Source organism: Ammospiza nelsoni, chromosome 2 (assembly GCF_027579445.1).
Source record: "Ammospiza nelsoni isolate bAmmNel1 chromosome 2, bAmmNel1.pri, whole genome shotgun sequence".
Taxonomy (NCBI): domain Eukaryota; kingdom Metazoa; phylum Chordata; class Aves; order Passeriformes; family Passerellidae; genus Ammospiza; species Ammospiza nelsoni.
Window position 1 is genome coordinate 115,116,210 of NC_080634.1, and position 26,644 is coordinate 115,142,853.

The window sequence follows — 26,644 nt, forward strand, 5'->3', positions numbered from 1 at the left end:
GAACTATAAAATATGTAAGCTGTGTACCACCAGAGCCTTTCCTGAACTGGTGTGATCAGGAGTGAAATAAAATTAAAACTTACCAAAGATCCCACCCACATCAAACAGCGTAGAAAGGTCCCCAGCTCTTTTGGCATCAAGATGCTCTGGTGAGAGAAGCAAAACATTTGTCTCATTTCTGGATTATGAAACATGGAAATCTCAGCAGTCTTGTAATGCCAGGGCAAAGCCATCTTACAGGAGAATTCTTCATTCAGATAATACACAGTAAGGTGACATTGTGTAAAAGAAATAAGAACAAAAGTAGGTACTCAGCAATACAGACTTCTGAATGCAATTACTCTCACTGGAAGAGACATTTTACCACTTTTATAATCACAGAATTACAGAATGGTCTGAGTTGGAAGGATTGTTCAAAAGTCATCCAGTCCAACCGCTCTGCCATGAGCAGGGACATCTTCAATGAGAGCAGAGCTCAGAGCTCCACCCAGCCAGAGCTGGAATGTTCCAGGGATGGATGTTCCAGATCCACAGGTTCTATGGGCAGCCTGTTGTAGCATTTCACCACCCTCACTGCAAAAGATTTCTTCTTTATATCTAGTCTAAATCTACCCCTTTTTAGTCTAAAATCATTACTCCTTCTCCTATCACAACAGACCTTGCCAAAAAGTTGGTCCATCTTGAACTCTAAAAGTATAAAAAAAAATCAAAACAGCAGTACTGAACAGATAAAGCAACTCATTTACATGATTTTGTGTAAGTTTATTAGGACACTTCAATCTTAAATATTGTTAGAAAGTAAAACTTTTTGATTTGTTTGCAAGAACCAGAGAGACAGCATTTATGCCTGGACTTACTGAATTACAGACACTTCTGCTTGTTTTGAAAATGCCCTCTCACAGCACTGAATTCATAAACCTGCTTGGTGACTTACAATTCCCCTGCTACTGCAGCAGAGAAAGCCTCTTTCAGAAGCAGTAATGTTTATTTTCTTATTTATTCCAAGCTCCTATTTGCAGAGACTCTGCAGCCATAATTCAGCACCCCTTTCCTGTAATACTCACCCACATTTGTGATGTAGAGGGGAAGCCAGAAGAGGAAAGTGTAGCTCACCAGCTTTGCAAACAGGAGACAAAGGGAGAACTCCACAACCCCCTGAGAGCACAATGAAAACAGGGAGTTAGTATCTGAGAGCTATTTGCTTTCACAGACCATTATGAAAATGGTTTCTAGGAAGCATTTAGGCTTTTCTTTTTCTCTCATGAATTCCCAAGAAGCATTTTTCCCCTGAGAGCACAAAGCTTGCACTCTGAGCAGACTGTGGTATTTTACTTACATGCTTCCTTTCAATTGTACTGAACTGCCTGAAGACAGAACACTAAACTGGTACTGAATAACCTGAGCAGAGAACACAGAAATGAAGGGGAAGGATTTTATACAGTTTGGGAACACCTGCATCACTTATTTCCCTTAAGTAAAGTTGTTATACAGCATTATAGCAGGTATGGAGTGTGTTCCAGAGAAACTGGCACATTTTTGTGCTCTTTATCTCCTTCTTTCAGATGAGTTCAAGATTCCTCCCTTATTGTTCAGCTCTGTAAAAAGCCAGTAAACCAGTGTGACACAGTTCAGATCAGAATGTGGTAAGAGCACATCACAGACTGAGCAATGACCTGTTAAAGCTTTAACTTGCTCCATCCTCAGTCCTGCTGAGCACATAAAAGTGCATTTACTGCCCAGAGCTGCAGCTAAACTGCCAGATTACCCTATCTCCATTCCCTTCACCATCTGATAACTTCTTGTTTGAAAGCAGATTTCCTAAATCCCTGGCATGGAGGGCTGCAGTTACCCTGAGGAACAGCACACACGCTCCACATGCAGCTGTGACCCTTCCCAACAACAGGCAGGACAAATCCCACAGGGTTTCAGAGATCCCAGGTGGCAGCAGCAGCAATTTGTCACCCACTATTCCACTCTGCTACAGGAAAAACAGTAGAGAACCAGGCTGAACATGAGAAGATGCAGGAATACAATGGTTGGGTACAGGATTATTTTTTTTTACTCTGCATGTGGTCCAAATCAATCTGCAAATAATCCTAATTCTGCATTCAGGCTTCAGGTTGAGAGGAAAAACAAAAATGACAGGTTCTGACTTTGAGGAAATTTCCTTTCCTTTACCAGCAGTCCAAATGACTGGGCTGCCTGAAACTTCTCAGACAAGAGGTTTTAAGACTTAAGCTTTTAAAAACAATGCTGAGGAATGTAAAAAGGGGAGCCACAGAAGGAAGTTCTGACACACAGAAGGGCTTATGGACTCAGTTTGCTATTCCACCCTTAACAAGTGCATGTCATTAGGTTCAGTCAACTTTCAGAACAGACTTTAGGACAGAATAAACTATTTCAGTCAGAAGGGCCCTACAGCAACCCCCCCGTCCCACTGCTGGACCCCTTCAGGGCTGGCACAAGTTGAAGCACACTGATAAAGTCATTATCCAAATGCCTCTTGAACATTATCAGAGAGAGATGAGCAGCTCTCCCTCCACCTCCCCCCCTGAGGAAGCTGCAGGGACAGTGAGGTTCCCTCTCAGCCTCCTTTCCTCCAAATTAATAATGCCAAAAGCCCCTGCATTTCAAGACTGTGATATGAAGTTAATACCCACTACTGTCCTGCCACTGACACATTTTCTGAAAAACTCCTTTGCCAAGATCTTTTCTCCTGAGAAGCTGGCAAGCTTCAGCTTATCCATGTTTTGCTACTTTGGAATGTGATTTGGAGAATTGTTTACCCAGCATGTGAAATTGTTTTTAATTAATGACCAATCACAGCCAGTTGTGTTGAGGCTGTGAGCAGTCACAGGTTTTTATTATTCAATCTTTTCTAGCTTTCTGATGTCTCCTTTCTTTAGTATAGTTTTAGTATATAATTTTCTTTTAATAAAATATATATCACAAAATAATAAATCAGCTTTCTGAAACATGTAGTCAAGATTCTCATCTCTTCCCTCATCCTGGGGACCCTCAAACACCACCACAGTGTCCCACCCAGAACTTCATGGAAATGTGAATTATGGGCAAAACTTCACTGTGAAGAGGAGCAGCACAGGCACTCACAGGTATCCTCAGGGCCCCAAGGAAGCTGATGGCTGATGTCCCATGCCTTCCTTCCCCAGTGGCCACGCTGCTGTTCTCACTGTCACTGAGCAAATGCTGCATCTCTGCATCCTGCAACATCCCCCAGCAAAAGGTAAGAGAGAGAAGAGAACAAAAAACAAAGTATGTATCAAGAAATCAAACAGCTCCAAAATAATTTTTAAAAACAAGTACCTAATTTGTCACAGAAAGTTACAGCTTTTAAAAATGTCTTGGTGTGGATAGCCAGAGTGTACAGAGAGAGCAGAGACTATATTCAGAGTATCAGGTGGTATCTGTGTGCATACAGTCCATAACAGAACCAAGTTTCTGTTCTATTGAAGAACAATTTCAAGCTGCAAAACCCCAACATATTAAGAACACATTCCATGGAATAAAACAGTTTCCAACCTTCCCTCACCCCACCAAATAAACGTGGTCTAATTAAAGCTGACAAGCTACTGAGTCCTACAACACTGCGTACAAGATATTTCTGCAAGGATACATTTCTGTATAAAATCATGTATTATCTTCTTTCTGTACAAATACTAAGCCAGTTTTTCAGGCTCTGTAACATCACCTGACTGATCTAAGTACAGGCCATCTTTCCACATGAATTATGGACAGAGAGTGCTTTATGTTAAGCAATCACTTTTTTTTTTTTTCCAAATCTGTTCCATTTGAGCATCGCAATCCTCAAAATATAAAAGCCTGGGGTTCATCAGCATTGCCCAAGTTGTGAATTCTGAGTTCTTTTCTAGTACTAGGAAGGATTTTATTCCAAGAATTCCACTGGCTGCTAAGAATACTTGTGGAGCAAGTTACCACTGCACAAGAACAAGCCATCCCAGTGTAGCCAGGAGAGTTTATGTTATTTTTAATCCTCTACCAGACTGAAGTGAATAGAATCTATTCTATTTTCAGAATAGAACTGAAAATTTACATCTTACAGCTGTACACAGAAAAAAACCCAAAAATCAGGTATAAATAGACCTCAGTACTTCTTTTCCAACTTGGAAAAGGGATGGGATGCAGCTATCCTCCCTTTCACCTGCTTGCTGAGAGCCTTTACTAAGCTGAGCACTTTTCCTATTTATGTATTCCACACACTGTCTTCCTTCTCCTAATTCTTCAGCATCTGAACAAAGCCTCAGTGAAGAATTAAGCCTCAAATATATATTCGACTGCAAGCTAGAAAGGATATAACAGCAGGCTGTTCCATTTCCAGTGCTTATTGCAAAGATGAAAACTTGGATTAATATTTGCTAAGCTGGTGGGGGAAGAAAAAAAACCATAAGTGCTGGAAAAATTCACTTCTGCTATTTTACATTCAGTGATTCTAAATAAATTCAGTTTTAAAATAACATCATTTAGGAGAGGGTACCAGGGAACCATCTGGACACCTGAGCTCAGACACTCAGCACAGTTTTAGAAGCTGCCATGCAGCATCCAAATTTTAGATTTGATTGTTAGATGGGATGCAGGACTTACAGGAGTCCAGTGTCTGCGCTCAGGTGATAAAGCATTAACCAGAAGACAGAAAAAACATCTAGAGACCTTTGATATGGCCCTGCAGACCTGTGTCATGGCCCAGAAGTCACTCCATCATCACAAAAATATTTCTCTTCTGAATTACTGGACCAACTTCAAAACTAGGACTACTTTAACAGCACCAATTTAAACCATAAGCTAATAAATTTTTTTAAAATATGAGAGACAGAAGAGAAAAAGAAGGGGAAAAAAAGGGTTTAAGCAGTGAAGCTCCCCAGTGGATTTTAGATGGTGTCTGAGCATCTCCTGCACAATCGGCAGAGCAAACCCAGCCAGGACTGTCTGAGGCAATGCTGCTCATTTCTCAGACAAGCAGCTCTCAATCTGCTTTAGAAGAATGAGTAAATATTGCAGCAGAGGTGACCAAAGTCCAAATAACTTATTTAAACTCATGCTGGAAACTATTGTCAGTGATTTGGGGATTTTTATGCTGCACAGAGCTAAAGGATAAATAAACCCAGCAGTTTGTGCTTGGCAGAGACAACTTGTGCAGCCTTGCCAGCTTGTCTAGAGCATGATTAGGCATATGGCACACTCTTGATCCCTGGGGAAGGATTCATTATCCCCCAATTTTGTGTCATTTTTAAGGGGCCAAGCTGACACAAGCAGCAATGAAGGCACAGAGTTATTCAGGTCACGCAGCCAAAACCACATTCTGCTTTCAGCCACTGCAGATCCTGAGTGTTTGCTTCCTTTTTACAGTAATTGCAGAGGTCAATGAAACCCCAGTAAAAGCTGCCATTCCAGTGTGCTTGGAGACCAAGGCATAAATGCAAAACATCTGCTGTTTGTAGAGGCTCAAAAGCTGCCTGTGAAAATCAGCTCCAAATAACCCCTGTGAAAAGGGGAAGATGTTCAGCTTGGCTCTGACAGAACAACTTGCTCTTCTGTCACTGGCAGAAAATCAGGAAGCCCCGAAGAGCAACAAAGAAGGGGATTTAATGATTTTATTATTTTTAAACCTTGTTGAGACTCTGTATTACAAACATACCCCAGCTGGCAGGGAGGAGAGAGAAGGGGGGGATATTCCCAGGATTGTTGCCCCAGTTCATTGTCTGTGTTGTCCCCCTGTCCTGCTCCCAAGGGACACCAGTCAGTAGGACAGGGGTGTATTTTCCTCACCCTTGGCTAGGCAGACCCTTCACAGGGTAGCAGAGTTAAAAAGGAAATCTCTGTCTGCTGATTTGCTGATTTCTGTGGTTTTTTAGCTCTGTCATCATGATTTAGAATCACAGATTGGATGGGGTTGGAAAGAAATTGAAAATCATCCAATTCCAACCCCTTTCCACAATCCCAGGTTGCTCCAAGCCCCATCCAGCCTGGCTTTGGACACTTCCAGGGATGGGACAGCCACAGATTCTCTTGTTCCAGTGCCTCACCACCCTTTCTTCCATACATTTAAAAGAATTTCTTCTGTAAATTCCATCCTGTCTAAATACACCTGCTGATATTCTTACATCTCCCCTTACCTTCCAGCTGGTTGTGAAATAACACAAATGGTTTCTGGGCTGGAAACTGTTGTTGGGCAGCTCAAAATTAAAATAATAAACTCAGTACAGAGGGGGTTTAGGCTATATTGAAGTGTTTCCTCAGCAAAAATTTCAAAACTTTTTTCCCAACACTGATTATTCCACCCTGTGAATGCTCATTATTATTCTATGGGCAAAGGATAAAGAGAACAGGAAGTTTCTATTTTCCTGGAAAAGTGTGAAAGAAGTTTAAAAAAAGTTATCCTCTCAGGATACAATGTGCCAAGTGTGCTGAATACAGACACAAAATTTCAAATGGAAATTTTCAGTTCATGTCCATCACAAGATAAAATGCTATTTTGCCCACAAAATGGGCAAGTCCAGAATTCATTTTCTAGTGAGAAATAGCAGCCCTTATGGTTATGAGTTTTAAGCAAGATTTTTGAGAATAATTGTGTATATTTAGAACTCTCCATTTCCACATATAATCTTGTTAAGTACAGACAGCTTTTGAAAGGAAAAGAGAGAGAAGTGAGACTGCAAGGACGGGACAAATATACATAATTTAAATATTTCAAGTGGGCTGCCTTTAAAGCATTTTGCAGTGCATTATTTTTGATGGAATTGTGTCAAGATCACAAAATAAAAAAGACCAACTGAGCAAGCAGTGCCATCTCACACAGCTCAGTTTGCATTATTTATGGCAGCTAATGCTTAGCTCCCTCCTCTGAAGTTACATTTGTGTGTGAAGATGGAGGCAGATTTCAGCATCATAAAAAGAGGAATAATCTTTACAAACAGTAAATGCTTCATGTGAGCTTTAAGAGGTCTTCTATGCTATTTTACAGCAATATTTTCTATTTTACCTGAGGTTTGCCATTTTCCTTAGCATTTAACGTTGGCATCTGGATCCTGCACCGAGAGGCACCATTCAGGAAGGTTTTAGAACTCTGAAAAAAGAAAAGAAAAACAAAACAAACAAATTTTTTTTTTCATTTTTTCTGCTTTTTTTTCCTTTTCCTTTTTTTTTAGGATTACATTATTGTAAATCATCTCTCTGGACTAAGTTTTTGTGCATTGTAACAGAAACATAACCCCAACTGGAGCATCTTTAATTTGGTGACTGTGTGTTTTGAGATTTTCAAGTGCTTACACAGACCTATGGCAAGGGACATAAAATGCACTCACAAACTGATCTGAAGGCTTATTTCTTATTTCCCACTGGTTTTATACAGAAGGAGTTAAATTCAGAGCACAGTCATGCCCCTCTCAACATCTTTAGCTGCTTTTTCCTCTACTGAACTTATTGACATTGCAAACTCAGTTTTTGCTTTAAGCAGATGATTCCAGCAGCAACTACAGAAGTTGATTTGTTTCATAAAAACCTTTATTTTTCACTTTCCTAATCCCTTTAAGAGAAAAGTTCATCCCTTTAGCTTATATTCTGTCAGACTGAATTCTTTTAGCCCATAAATTCTTGTGTTCTGGTGGACAGGAGTATTGAGGAGGAGTCTGAGCACCTCCAGCAAGTTCCAGAAGAAAAAATGAGACAAAAAATCTACATTTTAGGCACCAGATGGACTTGCTTTTTATCCTCACTTATTAACAAGTGCATTCCTGTGTCAGTTCACACCAAAATTCACTGGGAAACACCACTGGAATTCACTGCATTCACTGGAAAACATCATTCTGAGATCTTTAGTCTAAAAAGATTTACCAGGGACATTCAGATTTGTCTGCTGAATTAAATATACAGCTCTAAAATAGGTCTGCAGTCAGGTATGGACAATCTATTGCTAAGTCCAAAAGAAGCACTGTGAATTCCTCAGGGATGAGATGCTCAAGTGTCTAATCACACTCTGTATGCCACATTGAAAAAAAAAAATCAAGAAAGGACAATAAAAAGCCCTACAAACTCTGTCCCAAATAACCCCCTCCTCAAGCTCACAAATAAAAAAGGAATGCAAATCCTCACTGAACAATCCAGCTCAAAATCAATCACTGATTTTTGTGAATTATTGAGTATATTTAGAACTCTCCATCTCCTGGTAATTCTTCCCCCCTGCCAAAAAAATCAAGTTTGTATTTCAGTGTTTTATACAAAAATTGCCCTTCATCAATCAAATCCTTCTAAGAAGAAAAAATACTTTTGAGGATAAGCTGTGGTAATTCTGCAGCTCAGCTCAGAGCTGAGGCACAAGCACTTTTGGACATGCATTCCTCAAAATAAATCAACAATACTTGAGCCCCCAGGGTCTGATAAAACAGATTTTTAAGTTTTATCTTACAAAAAATCTGGCTCTTGTCAAAAATGTGATTTACAAGAACACACAGGGAAGAAAATCCATCACCTAGAGATAAGTCATCTACATTTTTAATCAGCAGCTCAGCAGAGGAAAAATGAATGACTTTTTCATTTGACTGTCAAAAAATAAGATTTACTACAGTAAGCAGAAAATGTCTGGGGAAAAGGACTACACTGAGAGGCTGCATATTTAATACTTGGGCTTCTTCCTCCTTTCCAGGAGATAAAAATTGCAGCCTGGTAATTTTCAAATGCACAAGCACTTTGCAACAGGAGTTTAAGGGAGGGAAGTTGTCTGGGAATGCAAAGTGGAGAAAAAGGAAGTTCTTAGAGTACAAAGACAAGTTTGTATGAACATGATGTAACTGTGGGGGGAAAAAAGGCACAGGGAGAAAAGATGAGAAGTAATAAAACCAGATTTAAATCACATTTCCCAAAGGGAGGAAAAAAAAGTTAAATCTCCTCTTTAACCTTCATAAAGGAAGTGCAGCAATTCTGAATAACACCCACTGACTTGCATTTGTCATAGGTACACAGCCCTCCAGAAATGCAAGATGAAGCCTCCAATGCCAGCATTTAGAAGCACTTTATTGTCCTCATGTATTTATCTGGAAACAAATTTCAGATGGGTAAATCAGAGCCAAGATGAATTCAGGCAAATGAAGCCCAGCCCAGGAAAGCAGAGAATAAAGAGAAAGAACCACACACTCAGGGCTCTGTGCCTGACTCTCCATCTGTGGTTTGGACAGCTCAATGAAATCTGATTACTCACCACTACAAACTCTGTGGAAATATTGGGCTCAGGACCACGCTGCAAATAAACATTAGATCAAATTCATCCAAAACTGGCATCACACAGAGAGGACTGTGATCTCTCAATCTTAATATAAACCCTTCCCTCGTGCTGAGCATTTATTTTAGTGCTGCTTAAATTTAACTGGCCTCATGCTTCCACAAGGAGATTTAGTTTTTAGTGCAGAGCTGCCTGCACCTACCCAGGACATCTGGCCAAAATTACCTGCCACAGCCTTAGGAGAAAAGCAAGTGTGTGTGTTTAATACCTAAAAAAAAAAGATTTCTAGCTATTTGCAGAAGGTTGTTCAGGTTGAACAGAATGACTGAACAACAACAACAAAAAAAAGGACAGCAAGTATTTTACACCTGCTAAATTACAGCCCTTGTACAACACAGATTATATTTTTTTCCCTATTTTACTACATCAACCTCCCTTCAATTAGCATTCACTTTTCTTTACAGTCAGAAGCTGTGATCACCACATCTACATCTGGGTACTCCTACCTAATTAATTTCCTTAATTCCTAAGGCCACCTGTCTGTGGTGAACAGAAGCTGTGAGCCCCTTCCACAAGGGTTTAGAATCCTTGCAGACCACTCAGGAGTGAAGCATTTGGGCAGCTCCAACGACATAAAGCTCCCCAGCACAAGGCAAACCTCAATCTGAGAAAGGTCCAAGGCAGGTGGGGGAGCCCTGTGATAACTCCTCCCAGATTTCCAGATGTGAAATGGGAATAGGGAAGGAAGAAGTGATTCCTTTTGCTCTGCAGAGTGAGGTTTCCAGGGAAACAGGAGGTCAAATGCATCCCACACAGTGAGAGTGAGCCTGAGGCAGTGACCCTGCTGCTGTACCAGTGAAGATTGAGTCAAATGCTCCTCCTTTTTTGCAAATGGGGGAAATTGCTCCTAAAATACTAAATTATTTGTTAAAAGTATCATGATAAGTAAATATTGCATGTCAGAGTTTTCCACACCAGCTCTCTGAGACATATAAGCAATACACTGTGCAAAGCTCTTTAGTTATGCTTTCCAGTTGAAGTGTATTTGAAACAAATAAATATTTATTTCCATAATGCTTAACTGGATATTCTGTAAAAACAATGCTCTGAACTATATAAAAGCTAAGGAAAAAGGGACTCTTTAACAGCAGGCAAAGAGAGTCACATCAAATACTCTCACACTTGACAGAAGTTACTTCTAAGAAATGAAAAAGGAAAAAAAGGAAAAATATAGAGCATAGTGTGAGCCCACCTTGTCTCACAGGAATAAAATAAGGAGTTCCACAGACCACCAAAAGCATTTAGAAGCTTTATCAGAAGTGCTTCATATGAAGATTAAAAAAATTTAAGAAAAGAAGAGAGAACACAGACTAGAAAAGTTGCCTTCAGTTCCTATTCAAGAGCATTTAAAATGTAGAACTACATTGATCTGAAAACATTAGGGGGTAAAAAAAGAGCAATCAATCCTGTACAATCTACCTGTGAGGCTGGCAAAGAAAATACATGGTTCACATGATTCACATGTACAGATAATTTCCAGGTAGGATTCCCTTGGGACTGTCACCCACAGCCCTGATTGCCCTCAGACATTGGAAACCTCATGGCCTGCCCTGCCAATCCCCTCTACTATTCCAAAAAATACCTGGAAATGTGGCAGACCTGACTGCCCAAGGGCTCCTGGAAGCCTGGAGCAAGAACTGCTCCAGATTTTGGCTGCAGTAGAGACAAACTCAGAGCAGAGACTCAAGGAATATCAAACATCATCAACCTGTGAGCACAGTCCTGAGCAAAACTGAGCCAGGAATGACATTTCTGTCATGAGATGTTACACACAGCTGGTTTTCCTAATGCTCTCTTTGTTGCCTTTCCTTGCTTTTTACTTTTCTCCAATTCCACTTGGATTGGCTTTCTCCTCTTGGGTTCATGAGGCAGAAAAGGAATCGTCTCACACAGTAACTCAGGATTTCCTAAGGAAATCTTTTTACCTCTGACACTTCATTCTAAAATACTTAATAAAAAATTTTATTACTTATTTACCTACCTTAATACTAAATACTTAAACAAAACACCCTATGAAGATGCTCAGGAAGACTGAAGAAAATTAAGAAAACTCAAGAAAAAGAAGAAAAAAAAAGAGATGGACAGTTTTTACTTGGTTTACTGTAAGATCAGCTGTTCCAAAACAAATTAATTCACCTCTTGATTCATTTACTTTGAGAGAAAATAAGCTCCTGGTTTCCCAGTGAAGCACAGAAGACCAATCATTGCCTCAAGCATAGCATCAGTTACAACAGCCTGGCACAAAGCGCCACACACACCATCTGATTCACAGAACCACCTTATTAAATGTGTCTATTAAGGGGCAAAAATCAAAAAAGAAAATGCATTTACTTACACTGGATGGTGTGCAGGAGCAACTGACATCTTTAGGATCTGAAATAAAATACCACACAGAGCTAATTGTGAAAACAAGCCTAAGAAATCTCCTAAAACACTTTTAAATAGTGTAACTTACTGACAATAAACTGACAGTAGAGATAAGAAGTGCTACTCTGGCAGTCCAGCTAGTTACAGAATTCTTGTTAGATCTGCCAAAATTCATCTCCTGAGACAGGACAGTTACAGTAAAACAAAAATTCACACATCTGCATAGGGACAGGATGGGGCATTACTCTTTCATTTCTAATTTAAAGTGTCAAAAGATGCTACCTCATGTAATTGATGGCACAGAGGATGATGATGGTGGGGGCTGAATGGCAGCACAGAACATTCACTGCAGCCAGGTGGGACCTTCAGCCAAGGGACACTGAAGGCATTTACCAACACAGGGTGACAGGACAGGGGGCTGAACTCTGAAGTGTCACTGGCTCTGTCAGGGGAGCTGGGGAGGCGTCTGGGGCACAAACCAGATGAGGAACAGCTGAGGGGGCTCACCTGGAGAAAAGGGGGCTCAGAGGGTGTTTTATTGCTGTATTTATTGCTGTCTGTAATTCCCTGCCAGCAGGGGACAGCCAGGGGGGTCGGGCTCTGCTCCCAGGGAACAGGGACAAGAGGAGAGGGAACGGCCTCAGGGCAGGCTCAGGGTGGACAGCAGCAGCAATTTCTGCACTGAAAGGGTTGTTAAATACTGACAGGGGCTGCCCTGGTAGGTTTGGAGTCCCCATCCCTGGAGGTGCCCTGGGCTGGGGTCAGGGTGGGCATCAAAGTTGGATGACCTTGGAGAGCTTTTCCACCCTCAGTGATTCTGCTGGATAAGCTCTCTGAAGGCACACCAAGTGCTTTCTTCCCCCACCAAGTGTCCTAGGGAGGAGCTCTGTAAGCTTAGAAGGAGCTCTCTAAGCTGAGCCCTCCATGGCTGTGTCCCAGTGAGCACTCACGTTCAATGAGGAACAGGAAACAAAGAACCCCCATGAGAGCCACGATGAGCCCAGGCACCACAAAAGAGAGACCCCAGCACGAGGACACCCAGTAAGCAGCAATCAAGGATCCCAAGATATTCCCCACTGAGGTGTGGGAATTCCAGACTCCCATGATCAAACCTCTCCTGCATTAAAAAAAAAAAAAAACAAAAAACCCACACAAATATTAATTATAAGCATTAATCTCTTGAGAAAAGTGTATCAAAATGGCTGTGCAGCTGTTGTGTCACAATATATCTCATGGTTCTTTAACTGATCATTTATTCATGCTACAATCTCCACCAGGCAATTTCAAGGCACCTAAATATGAATAGAACTATTGTAAATATTCTGCGCATGACAGAATTAATCCTGCACTTCCCGGCATTTAAAAACACCACACTAGGGCTTGAATATTTCTAGACAGCTTCTCTAATTAAAACAAACATTGATGTTGTGTAGCATGTGGACACCAATTCTGATGCTTTTGGGAATAAAAATCCTCCTGCAAACACATTGCACTGATAATCTGATGCTTGCAGGATGTGGCAGACTTGTCATGGAGAAGAAAACAAACTGTAGAGGATATGGGGAGCAAATTCAGTGTTTTCTGATGCCATTCTGGACTTGCTGGGCTCTGGCAGAAGGTGACACCTGTACCAGCTTGGATAAGCACACATCAGATTCCTGTCAGCACAAAAATCCCACTGAAGTCATGAAAACAGGGATTTTTTTCCCTCTTAAGTTATGGGAAAACTGCCTTGCCCTCAGCAGGATTTTACCTGGAGCAGCCTAACCTAAACAGAATCTTTTCCATGGCTGAAGACAAAATTTAAGAGTTCAGCTCATGCTTCATGGAATTAGAGCAGAATGAAAACAAGGACCAGGTCACTGACATTTAAACCAGAGCCCAACTCACCAGCCCACTGTGTGGCATCCTAAAAGTAAAGGATGCTGCTTGTGCATAAAGTAAAGCTTGAATAAATGTATTTATTTTGCACAGACTCCCAGTCTTGTTCAATATTATATGACAGTTCCATTCTCTGCATTTCCTAATGGAAAATTAGTTTGAGGCTACATCTTTTTAACTATCCTGTGGTTTATATTAAAATCAAATACTGAATTTCAGTACATCCTTCTCTGGAACTGATTAAAAACGATGCTCTACATATACAAAGGATGGTACCACAATAGCATTGTTATATGCTACATGCATCAACCATTATCAAGGCCAGTGGGTTTGGCATGCAGCTCTTGCAAAATTTATGGAAAACTACTGTATGGTGTGACAAAATAAATATCATGAGTGATCACTGTGCAGAATTAATATTAAAAAAACAACAAACCAAGCTGATGATTTAAAGAAGGTGATAAAAGAAAGGTTAAATCAGCTGCCATATGTATTTTGTCTTCTAAATTAAATTTTCAAGTTTATGTGTGTTAGAAAAAAAGACATTACACAAAGGTATTTTTTACAGTTATGCCTTGATAATTGTTTTGCAACACAGAGGAAAACACAGGAAGTTTCACATTAAAATGGCATAATAACAGCCTTTACTAAGAGCAGTTTTAGACTGTTTATATTTACAAGAATTATTCTAATACAATTCTGAAATAATTAATCTGAAGAAGAGCTACCACAGAACACTGTTTTGACATGAGAGAGACAGTTTCAAACCCATATATAAATTAAGCAGCATAACAAAGGAAGCTCCTCTCAAAATGTAACTGCTTTGTTTCATTAATTAAAAAAAAAAACAACAACAAAAAAAAACCCACAGAAGCCTAAGAAAGATATTTAAATAGATATTATAATATCACAGGCAGAATGTATTGATCTGTGCTTCCAAAGCTGTGGATTTTGTATCATTTACCTTCCTTTTCCAAACCAGTTGCCAATACATGTAACGACACTTGGCCAGCCAGTGGTTTGCACCAACCCATTGGCTATCTGAAAGTATATAAAAAAATAATAAATAAGCATTTCCTATCATAAACCAGGTTCCTACACAATTCCTGCTGAGTTCTGTATTGGGAAAAGGAAATCTACACAAATAAACTGAATTTAGAAATTTACTGGGGGGTTTTGAAAGCATTTCTTCCCCCCCACCCAAGAAAAAACAACTTACAAAGTTTTGCAGAGATTCTTCCCTCTACCTCCATCTCTATAATTAGTTTATGATTTAAATCACAGAATACTGTAATTCAGTCACATATTTACCAAAAATCACACTGCTCAGAGCTGCAAAGAGAAGTTAATTCCCCACATTCAAGCATCAGCATAACACTTATCTCAACTTGAGCATATGGCAAAGCATGTTTGCAATCAAATAAAGCAGAAAAAAAGATAACTTTAGGGGAGACTGGATAACTTTAAAATGCTTAGCAGACATCTGTAAATAAACTGAGAGGAGGAATTTAACTTAATATATTCAGGGTGAAGTAAGAATTATTTTAGTCTCCACATTGCACAGAACATTAACTCATCACAACTCCTAAAAAGCTCCCTGTCTACAATTGCACCATAACACAAACATCACAATACAAAACCTCACATGTACAATGAGCATTTGAACATGCAACAAAAAACCAAGCTCAGTCTACCCAACAAAAACCAAGCTCACTCCACCCAACAAAAACCACTGGGGCTGGTGGTGTGAGATCCCCCTGGAATTACAGGGCTCACTGAGCACATCCCACAGGGCAGAGACAGTCAGCTCAACCCTAAAGGAGGCATTTCCTGTGGAAAACCCCTGATGACAGAGAGCTGGGGTTATTAATTAATCACAGATTAATTGGTGACAAGGTTACAGAAGTGCTGTGCCAGGTTAGTATCTCCCCATGCCACCTTGCTCACTGCTATACAGATGTGCCAGAGGTGAGAGTGTTACTGCAACCACACAGAAAGTAGCAGCGCAAGGTGCAGACCTGTCCAAAATGGCCCCAGGGCCAACCCTAGCCTGGTCCTGACCTAAATTCCCTTTTAGCCAATGGTAAAAATTCCTGACACCTGATCAGAGCTCAGAAAAATCTCCCACAGTGAACCTGGTTACATAAGCTGCCTGTTCCCAGCCACACCAGTGTGGGAGGCTGCTCATCATTAGCAGTGTAAATGGAATTTTCCTGCAGAGAAAGCCAGGATGTGTCAGTCAGGTCTTGGCAGACTGACAGAAGTAAACAGGCTTGTTTCAAAACTCACACACATTTAAGCTTGCAAAGATCTGATTGCTGATTTGACACAGAGTGAAACACATTAATTTGCTTTCAACTAAAAAAAAACCCACCATTTTTCAAAAATAAAGCCTGGGGGTACCCACTCTGTCACTTCTGCCTGTCACCAACAAGCTATTCCAGCATTTACATCCTCCCACCCAACCATCACTGTGTGCAAGTGAAAAAACCCCAGCATTACCCTAAACAGCACCATGGGAGGAACTCAGTGCCTAAATTCACACTGTGCCTACCTGGGCCATGATGTAAAACCAGAGATTGTGCACATTATAGAAATAACCCAATCCAAACATTGCAGTGAAGAGTCCACTGGCCAGCATCCCCCCTGTCAGGTAGTAGCGGATGGGCAGCCGCTCTCCGATGAGGCCACTTGGAATTGGGGAGGAAATAAAGAGAAAAGGCATCATTAAAAATGAGATCACACCCCAAAAGTCTTCACAAATGAAGGATATTTTGTGTTGTTTAAAATTCTGGTTGAGGAGAAGCTCTACTGGTAACTGCTGCTTGCCTTCACAGCAGCAAAAGAGCAATTTTTATCACTTGACAGGGGAAAAAAAGCCCCAACAAAAGTTCATTAATTGCTAAGTTCTGACATCTGCACAAGCATCTTTCAGGGAGATACTCATCTGGAGCACATTCAAAGTCATTTACTTACAGAGTCATTTCTCAATTATGTGTCTCCAGCCATTGAAAGTGAAACTTGTCTCCCTTGCTAACGATTCAAGTCATGAAGGTTCTGGCTTTAGTCAATAAAAAGAATCATCTCCACACAGCAGCTAAGACTGCACACTTGAGGATGGGTTTGGTATTATTTTAGGAGGTGTTTGCTCCCATTCTTTGACTAAAGTAAGCCAGGACAATAATTTAAACCCAATCAGTGCAATTTGGAGAATGACTGGAGATTGACTGACTGATTGATTTACATTCTAGATGAAAAAAAAGACAGGCTAGACTTCAATCTGGAAAATATTCAGTCAAGACTGGTGCAGCTAAAAAGCTTTCAGTGTATCACAGATTGATACCACTGGAGCTCAGAATCATGTTGGCATTTTTCCCCTCAGCAATCAATTTCTCACTCTCCATCAGAACCTCTGCAGTAGGAAAGCACAATATCACAGAAGTCAAATAACAGTAAAGAGAGTGGGGTTTTACCTTAAATACATCCCAACTGCATATGCACACAAAAATGAGTAATCCAGAGCTCCCAGTAGCTGTTTGTAGTTGCTCTTATCTAAGAATAATTTTCAAAACAAATTGTCACTTTAAATGTACTAATTACTTCCCAACCATTTTTACATATAACAACAAAAATGTCAGTGAATGTGCACTGACATACAATTTCCAACAGGCACATTCAGACTTCAGCAAACATGTTGCCAATGTTTTATTTAACAAAAAAATACCTTCTGCCTCTAAAATATTAGGAAAATATTGACAGGCCCATGCTAAACTCTACCTTATTTAAAACACCATTTTGGAATAGAAGAAACATCAGTTATTAGCAAGGTGACCTTTTCTTAAAAGGCCTTAGGCAAAAGACAATCCAAAATCCAATTTAACAGACTTGATTAAAAGTGGTAAGATGAGATGCAAAAGCATGAGATCCTAACAGAATGTCTAAAAAAATAAATCCATCATCATAGAGGCCTTTAAACAATCAGCTTAATATTTTTAAAAAATTAAGTTATTTAAGTATTTAAAATATTAAGTTATTTTTTAAAAATGGGTAAAGCCTTTTGTATTTAATTTTCCAGCTATTCACAAAGCACAGAGGAGTTCTGCTTAAAAAAACCCCAGAGTTCTGCCCTGTAGAGCAAACAACCATAATCACACCTAAATGGGAACTGCAGACAGGGCAGAGGGAGCAAAGGGGCTCCACCCTGATGGAAACACCAAGCCAACTCTCAAGGGCTCTGAGCTCATACCCAGACAGTTTTGTGCATTTACTTGCAATAAATTGCCACAATTTCTATTGGCTTTGTGCACAAAGTCACAGATATTAAAACAAATTCCTTCCTCCAGTGTTTTTCTGGCAAAACTCCCAGCTTTGCCAGAAAAACACCTGAAAGAACAAGTCTAAAGTGACATTCCAAAGGGGCAGCTTGGCAATAATGCCCATGGAAAAAGGAGGATATTTGGACTAAGAAATCTCCATTTAAAAAAGTCAATCAATATTTCAGACAAACAAACTCAATCCCCCTTGGTCAAAGGACAAAAAACACTGCCCAGCTTTAAGTGCATCCCACCTGGGGGACTGAATTTTTCCAGCACACCCTGCAGCAGGAGTTAATACAGTGGATTTTGTCCCCAGAAACCCCAGAGCTCAGATCTTTAATTATCTTTGAAGAGAGCAGGACTTTTTAAAATTGCTAATTAAAGACTAATTAGAATGTATGGCTACACAGACTGGGGTGGACTGGCACATTGACAGAATGGACTAATCTGTTTCACTGAGGGTTCTGAGAGCAATAAAAGTGTCAAGGAATGATTCAAAGTCTCACTTAAAGTCAAATATGATTAAATTAAAATTTAATCGTCCAGTAGACAAATATTTTTTTTCTATTCAAGTGAAAGACCAGGTTCATAAACTATCCAGTAAGTTGTCAAGTCTCTCCTGCAATGAAGTCTCCCCTTTTTCTTCATTAAAATGGAGAGAAATTTATTCCTTCAGGCAGATAAGGACTCTGCAAAGTTCCAATTTAGATAAGAACCAAGTAATTTCACTTAAAAGATCGCCTGAATTAAACAAGCAGAAAATAATAATGATTGATTTTATTCTTCACCCTTTTTTCCTAAGCAGACATGCTAAAGACAAAACCCATTTTCTGACTGAAAGCTGATCTAATGAAACCATCTCTTAGATATAACAATTAAAATAATCTCATTTATTTAAGTGACTTTAAGTAGCAAAAAATCATAAGGTAAGTCACAACTTCACTTTCTGTGGAAAAATCAGTGAGGACATGGAAAACAAAACACCCCTTCCATGCACATCCCTCACACTTTAAGAAATAGCTAATTATGAATATGTAATAATTAATAATCTAATTATGAATATCAGCTCATTATTAGGAAAGAAGGACACAAAACCAGAAAAGCCAAGCCTTACCAAATGGCTCCCATCCACACTGAGAGGCATTAAATGGTTTTTTGACAGGCTGGATCTGGGCTGCATATTCTTTGTAGGAGTCAAGCTCAACTTGGCTTGCACAATGCTTATGCAGCTCTCCCTGAAACAGAAAGGACATTTGAAAATGGAAAATTCACTTGCAAAGTGGGGACTGATAACTCTCCTACAGCGAGAAATTTAACAATTCTAGATTTGTATGTACCTGTGTCAAACCTACCAATATCAGTAAAATTAATTGCTTATTAATCGCTTGGTATTTTGCTGGGGGAAGCCACCATTACATGGTTAGAAAAAAAAAATTTTACAGTAAACTGGTGTTTCTGACAGTGAAAATCTCTGAAATTCTGCAGTAACATCAAATACTTTGCCCACTGTTACTCCTCAGTGTTATGCAATGCAGCACTGGGGAATTTGGTTTATGTCTGGCAAGTTATAAACACTGAAGATTGAAATAACAAACCCAGAATTAGAGAACTTGTGTCATCAGCTTCACTGGGAACAGCCACAAGGGTACAGAAAATGATGACCATGATGCTCAGCAGTACTGGGAACACTTGAAAATGCCAGTGGAATGTTCAACTCACCAGTTATGAGCAACTTTTCTCAACCATAAGAATGCAAACCTCTCAAATATCTCTAATTAGATTCATTCACATGAATGGAGTGCAGGCACAGCTGCCTCCAGCCCCAAACCCAGACTTACATGCAATATTCTAGGTGTGGTCTCACTAAAGTTTATCAAGCAAATATCACTGTGTGCCAGCTTTATCAGTCTTTCATCTTGAAGGCATTTCAAGTTAAAGGTTAACCCTGCCTTTCACAACAGGAAATACTGAAAATGACAACAACATCCTTGTCTGACAGGAGTAGGAGGATGTTTGAACAAGGACAACACCTCTCTTACCTTCACTATACTGATAGGTTTCCTTGAGAGATGGAAGCTGGCATACAGCAGGAAGGTGAGAGAGAAAATGAAAGCTCTATACCTACAAGAGAAAAGAAAAAAAATGGATAATTATTTTATTTCAATTTTCTTTTAGCACCAAATCACACAGAACCATTACACAAGTCACTGATAATATTGGAATAGTGGAAGAACTCAAAAAAGTTGAGTTCCCCAGCAGCCTGAAGAACAACCCTCCCAGTTATGCTGCATCTATCTGCTCTGATGTGGCCTTGGGAGGAGCCTGGCGGCACATGGGGACAGGCAGGACAATGTGGCAGTGCCCTGAGCCCACAGAGCTGACCTGCCTGGTGTGCAACCCTCCTTTGGAGGCTGTTAAATATCAGCTCAAAATTATTAAACATCAGCTCAACACACTGAGAGTCATACTCCACACCTCCCTGTCTCCTTGGGTTTGGTGGCATTGCTAGGACATAAGTGATGGCACCCTTAATTGTCAGTTTGGAAATTCCTTCTGTTCTTACTGCTTTTAGGATTTAATTTTGCCTTCCTCTAATAGAAATCAGTCATTTGAAGGGATGGACAATGGGGCTGAACTGGAGCACAGGAACAGAATTGAGCAGCTTTGGATTGGGAAGGAATTCTCCTTTGTGCCTCACTGGATCCTTGGGTCTTTCTCTACAGTTCAGCTGAATTAAAAGTGCATCTTAATTTCACTGTCACTGCAAGCATTAAACAAAGACAATAATCTGATCTATTCTACTCCCTATCTATGAATTTCACAGTCACTGCAAACATTAAATGAAGATAATAATTTGATCTATTCTATTCCCTATCTATGGTTTCAGTTGTTTAAGGAGAGCATTTTGGGGATTTGTGCTTTTAAAAATACCCAAAATGTGTCTCCTGGCTCCTTCTAGCCTTGATCTTAAAATTAACATCTGTAAATGTAAGTACATATATACATACAAATATCTGATTATCACTGCCTGCTACAGTCCCTGATTTTTAATTAACTCTTTTCAATCATTTTTTGCCTTATGAACTTTTACATAACCAGGGTCTTGTTTTATAATTCTGGCATATTCACAGGAAAAAGAGTCATCCCACAAGCAGAATTATTCACCCTCATGACTGAAAACATCCTCACAAGGGATAAAACTGCAATTATTTTGTTCCTGCTGCTCAACTAGTGAAAATGCCATAAAATGGCTCAGATGGAAAGAGCTTTTTCTTTCATTTGTTATTTTTTTGTTATTCACACACAATTGACTCAGTATTCTATCTCAGGAACCACATGAACTGATGCCATAAAATTTCCAGGATTAGTTTTCCTAATGCAAGGAGGATTTTTGTGTGGTTTTGCTGGGGGGCTTTGCTGGTTTTTTTTTTTTTTTTTTTTTTTTTTTTTTTTTTAATATTGCAGTAGCAAGAACTAAAACTGTAATTGTATAAGTCTGTATCACACATCAAATTATTGGGGAGAAAAGACACTTTTGGCTAAGAAAAGAAAGCTAATCTTGAGCACTCCTCCCACCCAGGATCTTGAAAATGCAATTTATTCTTTCAAACACATACCTTGCACAGAAAAGGACAAAAGGCTTTATTCTCTAGCATGCTTCACTAGTAAGGGTTTGTCTGGGTTTCCCAGCAAAATATTTCACTTTTTATAGGCCAGCAATATTTAATTATCATACAAATGACTGTATGTTCTTCCTGGATGTATTAAACAATGAGAAAGCAAAAATCCTGAGCAAGGTAGCAGCCACAAGCTCACAGTGTGCACAGCAAGGATCACACCAGCACTGCAGACTCACCCCTGATCTCGTGAGAATGAAGTGATGAAACGGATCCCAGGAGGAAGCTGAGCCATCTACACCACAGCTGCTGCCAGATTCCAGGGGACACAATTATGGATGTGTGGCAGTGCTATTTGTTCTTCTGGAAGTGTGACAAAGATCCCCCAAAGCCTGTGGGTTCCACTAACATGGAATATCTGCTGCTGGGCTGATCTCCTTGCAGGTTTGTTTTTTTTTCCTTCTACCTTCAGTCACGACGTGGCAAATTCTTCACTCTGCCTTTGTTTACTGCTGATCTTCAAACAAGAGAAGCTGGTAAGTAAACAGTGGGGTTGAGTTATTAGGATATTTTCTAATCATAACATTTGAATCAGCAATTATCCATTTCAGAGGAAAGTAATTCACCTCACTAAACTTCACATTAGAAATGCAGTGGAGAGTTTTAAGCCTATATAAATTTCAGCCTTCTCTGATTTTTCTAATTTATAATTTATTTTGAGAGCTTGGCATCGTACAAAGCAGTGGAGACACAAAGGAAAGATGCACTCAGAACTTGAACCAAAGGCAGCTTATATCAGAACACTCAGCTTTTGTCCCAGAATGACTATGAACAGGCAACTCTTCAGCTCACAAAGATCTGTTTGAGCACATCAGGAACATTTATGAGCTTGCAATTTGCTCAAGAACGACTGTAGTGTTTCCAGCCTGGAATGAAAGACTCCTCCAGCTTGAGAGTGAGTGCTGCTGAACAATGCTGCCAGCAAGGCTTGAGCAGCACTCCCTCTTCCATTTCCCTGACCCAGTACCAGCACTGAACAAAGCTCCACATCATCAGAAAGCCTTGGAAAAGGAAAAAAACCGATTTTTTTCACCACTTGAGCTCCCTACAGCAGCAAAAGGCAGGACCACGTGTGTCCTCAGAATACAGAGAATAGTGAGACTGCAGTGGTTTGGTTTAAACTCTCACAAAGTCCCTGCTGTTTGTTCCAACATGGGCTGAAGCCCATTGACAATAAAAAACCCCATATTTTATTCCAGGTGCTGCAACAGGAACTGGCTGCAGTTCAGGTGCAGAGTCAGGTGGCCAAAGGAGCTGTAGGCAAAAGGCGTGACCACAACTCAGGCATGCAAACCCAGCAGGATCCAGGGACACTCCAGGACCCCACAACCCTCCTGGCTGACCCCCAGGACCCCACAACCCCCCTGGCAGCCCCTGAGGACCCCACAACCCTCTTTAATGCAGCCCAAGCCACTGCCATGTTCCTGATGGGAAGCTGGTAGGATTCAGGATGAGCTCTCCTGGCAAACAACAGGAGGTGAGTGAAAGAATGAAAGCACAATTGCCAAACCCACAGCTGGTGTTCACCTGGGAATTTTAGGGGCTGCCACAGGGCAGGTGAAGGTAGGAGACTCTCTCCTCTCATCTTCACTGCCCCATCTAACTACAGAAATCAAAGCTGCTTGTCCTCAGCCAGGTAAGTGACAACAAACAAGATCTGTCAGCTCCAAGCTGGCAACTTGAAAGCTTCAGCACCTACCCAGGCTTCCTCCCCAGGAACAGAGGAACACAACCCCCTCTTTACATAACTGAGTATCCCACCAAAAGATCAAGGCTCTCCTCCTTGATGCTAACACATTCTTGTCATACCTCTATTTTTTCTACAGTGTCCTGGTTCAGCTTGCCACCTTCCTACCCTAAAAGTGAATTGACTTGCTAATCTCGTTTGGCATGTTCCACCCCCTCCCTGGCCCTGAATCAGATTGTGCAATTAATCAAACCCCGTAATCATTCCCGCCCTACACGAGTTTCCTATCTGCTCTCTGAGGCTGCTGAGGTTAGAGAAAGTGCAACCCCATCCCCTCCTCCCCTCTCCCAACTCCAGATAAAGATCCCTGCCTCCCTCCTTGTGTCAGACTTGTCATCCTACAGCCATGGTTCAGGAGCCTGATCCACCAGAAATCCTGCTCTGAAACGCAGCTGATCCAATAGAGAATATTAACTCATTCTGTAGCCATAAAACTGCCACACAGAATAAATCCAAGGCAGCAGGGGCATAAAGACAAGGATTAAAAACTGGGATTGCCCCTTACAGCCACAGCTGGCTAGTCAGGTCAGATTTCAAAATTCCAATTTCAAAACAACTATTTCTCATCAGTAATCTGTGTTTGGTTGAAATGAGACACAGATAGCTCTGAATGGGAGAAAAAAGGTAAGGAGAAAAGAGGTTGGCACAAGTAGCTCACAGCAGGAGTGAAGTTTTCCTCCAGCAGTAACAAATTCATTTCAGAGTGATCCCAAACCCCATTTCTCCTCTGACAGTCCTCTCCAAACACCAAAATGATTGCATCAACCACACCAAGTGAGCTGACAGAAATACCCAGTAGGAAAAAAACCTGAGAAGCCAGCAAAGAACAAACACCTGAGGTCAAACACTTCCTTAAACAGTTCTCTGAAACTATAATAGGACAGGGCAATCATCATCATAGCAAAGCAATTGTTTAGCAGGTTACTATTTAACAGCTCCAGTGCAAGCAGGAAAAGACTTCACACACCTTACAGAAGGTTTCAGGCTCAGTGGTCACAGCAGGCTGCACAGCTGTGCACCTGCTGCACAGACTGCACTCACACACCTCCCAGCACGTATCCTCAGGATAAATCCCATCACAAGCATCCCAGTCATTCCTAGCAAAGATGACTGGACTATCAGCAGCACAGAGAGAACTGCAGCCTAACTCTGTCTGACGGGCTGATTTCATTTTATGTACTGCAGGCACCAACACCTGAGTTCTCATTTACATCTCAATAACTTGTTTCTGTCTCTGCATATTTCTAAGTTCCTCTAACATTCATGTGCATTTTAACAAACATAAAAAATATCCTCCAGATGATGCCTTAAGTTTAACTTTAATATTTTCCAGATTCTGTACTGCATTAGTACAGAACTTCATATAAAGTGTTAGCAAGTGATTTGAGACACAAAAATCCCTTTCCAGCCCAAGAACCATTGCAGCTTCAGGTCAAAAAAGTATAAACAATAGCAAATTGAATAGAGCAATCTGGGAGGATGGGACTTCATAACCTGAAGCTATAATTGGACAATTAACCCCAATAGGAAACGGACCAAAACTTGTAAAAGTGTGAAAACTCGTGACCATCTTGGGTGTAGCCTTGGCCAGGCTCTTGTACTGCCCAAGGTGCATCCTTTGAAGGCCTTTTTAATAAATCCCTACTTTCTTTTTAATAAATCCCTATTTTATTCCTTTAACACTGTCTAGCCTCTGTTCTAGGTAGCCTCTCAAGGCATCACACATAAGCAAAGAAATTTGTGGCAATAAAAACTTGTGATAGCAGGTTGTAAATTTCACCTCTTATTGGGGATTAAAGCAGATTTTAAAAACCAAGCTATACTTCAGAAATTACACTAATAAGCTACAGCATACAACCAGTAGTTTATCAATACAACTTTTTATATTTCAGTTTTACTGATGAAGCCCAAGGACAGCGTCCCTTTAGATTACCCAAACTTGTTTTACATTCTTTCATTTTCAGCAACTATTTCTGCCAACAGCGAAACCAACCCTCCACTTCCTCCTTGCTGTACTTCAGTGCATAAAGCCATTCCCGTATTTACTTTAAAACCACATTTACCTTTCAAACTTGCTATTGCTCCTTCTCTGCAGCGGCTGAAGCATTCCTTCCTCCCTATTTCAGGCAAGCAGGAGCGGCTTTTCCCCCTGCAAACACGGCACAGGCGGGCTCAGCTGTGCTGGGCAGGCAGGGGAAGGTCCTGTCAATGAATTCTGTCAATGTCTGTGCAGACACCGGGTTACCAAACCCTCCCCGGGGTGCCCTTAAGGGCTCACAACACCTTCGCACACACGCGGATCAAATGCAAATTGCGCTTAATACCCGGCAGCTCTGCACCTGAGCCAGAAGCTGCCAAATCCATCACTCCGGCGCCTTAAATAGCGGAGAAGGAATAAATTCCTTCTATTTAATACAGGGAGGGAAAGGTTCACTGTGCTTAGGGACCCGCAGAGCGATCAGGGCGGCTCCAACCATCCCAAAGGTCAAGGGCAGCGGAGTCGGGGAAGGCACAGGCACCGCCTTCCCCCGGGACCCACGGGCAGGGCACGGCCGGGCTCTGTCCCTGTCCCACCGCAGCCCCGCGGTGCCACCCCCCAACCGAGCAGCGCCTTCCTGTCCAGCAGGATGGGGGCTCCGGGAAAAAATAAACGGGAAAAAAGCAGACAAAAGGCGGCGGAGTGACAGAACTCCCCAGCCCGCGGCCGCCGCTCCTCAGCCCAGCCCGGCCTGGCCCGGCCCGGCCGCCGCTCCCGAGCGGCCCCGCGGCCCTGGAGCCGCCCCCGCTCCGCCCCCGCCGCGGGCTCGGCAGGTGCGCGGCCGCCCGCACAGCCTACCCCGGGCCGCTGCTCCCGGCACCGCCGCCGCCTCCTCCTCCCGTCTTCCTCCTCCTCCGGCTGCCAGCCTGCCGAGCCGGGCGCGGCTGCGGATCGCCGCCCGCCGCCGGAGCTGCGCGCCGGGACCCGGCGGCCTCGGCCCCTCCCGCCATGGAGGAGGAGCCTGCGGAGCGAAGCCTTGGCTGTGGGGAGAGCCGTGCCCGCAGGTCAGGGAGGTGATCCTGCCCCTATGATTACACCAGATGAGGCGCCTCTGGGGTGCTGTGTCCAGGTCTGTGCTCTGAAAGACAAGAGAGATGTGGAGCTCCTGAAGCAGCTCTAGCGGAGGCGAAGGTGAAGGGACTGGAGCATCTCTGTGTTGAGGAAAGGCTCTGAGAGCTGGGGATGTTCAGCCTCGAAGATGAAGGGACTGGAGCTTCTCTGTGATAAGGAAAGGCTGTGGAAGCAGGGGATGTTCCGCCTCTAAGGAGATAACTCTAGGGAGACCTCATTAATGTGTATAAATATTGAAAG

At 41.5% G+C, this 26,644-nt stretch overlaps 1 protein-coding gene across 5 annotated transcripts in view; it reads right to left on the reverse strand.

The window, feature by feature from the left end:
- Positions 1 to 26,234, reverse strand: part of SLC37A1 (solute carrier family 37 member 1) — a 36,438-nt gene extending 10,204 nt beyond the window's left edge. The window contains exons 1-14 of one of the 5 annotated variants that reach the window (XM_059466191.1): positions 26,132 to 26,234; positions 25,359 to 25,444; positions 21,728 to 22,000; positions 19,911 to 19,992; positions 18,986 to 19,106; positions 17,029 to 17,107; positions 16,110 to 16,245; positions 14,520 to 14,596; positions 12,625 to 12,791; positions 11,643 to 11,680; positions 7,016 to 7,099; positions 3,112 to 3,222; positions 1,065 to 1,155; positions 84 to 146 (exon numbers count right to left, since the gene is read on the reverse strand). In XM_059466191.1, coding sequence (XP_059322174.1) covers positions 84 to 146; positions 1,065 to 1,155; positions 3,112 to 3,222; positions 7,016 to 7,099; positions 11,643 to 11,680; positions 12,625 to 12,791; positions 14,520 to 14,596; positions 16,110 to 16,245; positions 17,029 to 17,107; positions 18,986 to 19,106; positions 19,911 to 19,992; positions 21,728 to 21,783 — 1,105 coding nt within the window. In that variant the 5' untranslated portion in view covers positions 21,784 to 22,000; positions 25,359 to 25,444; positions 26,132 to 26,234. Of the gene's footprint in view, positions 1 to 83; positions 147 to 1,064; positions 1,156 to 3,111; positions 3,223 to 7,015; positions 7,100 to 11,642; positions 11,681 to 12,624; positions 12,792 to 14,519; positions 14,597 to 16,109; positions 16,246 to 17,028; positions 17,108 to 18,985; positions 19,107 to 19,910; positions 19,993 to 21,727; positions 22,022 to 25,358; positions 25,883 to 26,131 lie in introns of those variants that run through there. The other 4 variants (XM_059466188.1, XM_059466189.1, XM_059466190.1 and 1 more) reach the window with 4 other exon arrangements.
- Positions 26,235 to 26,644: the final 410 nt, after the last annotated feature.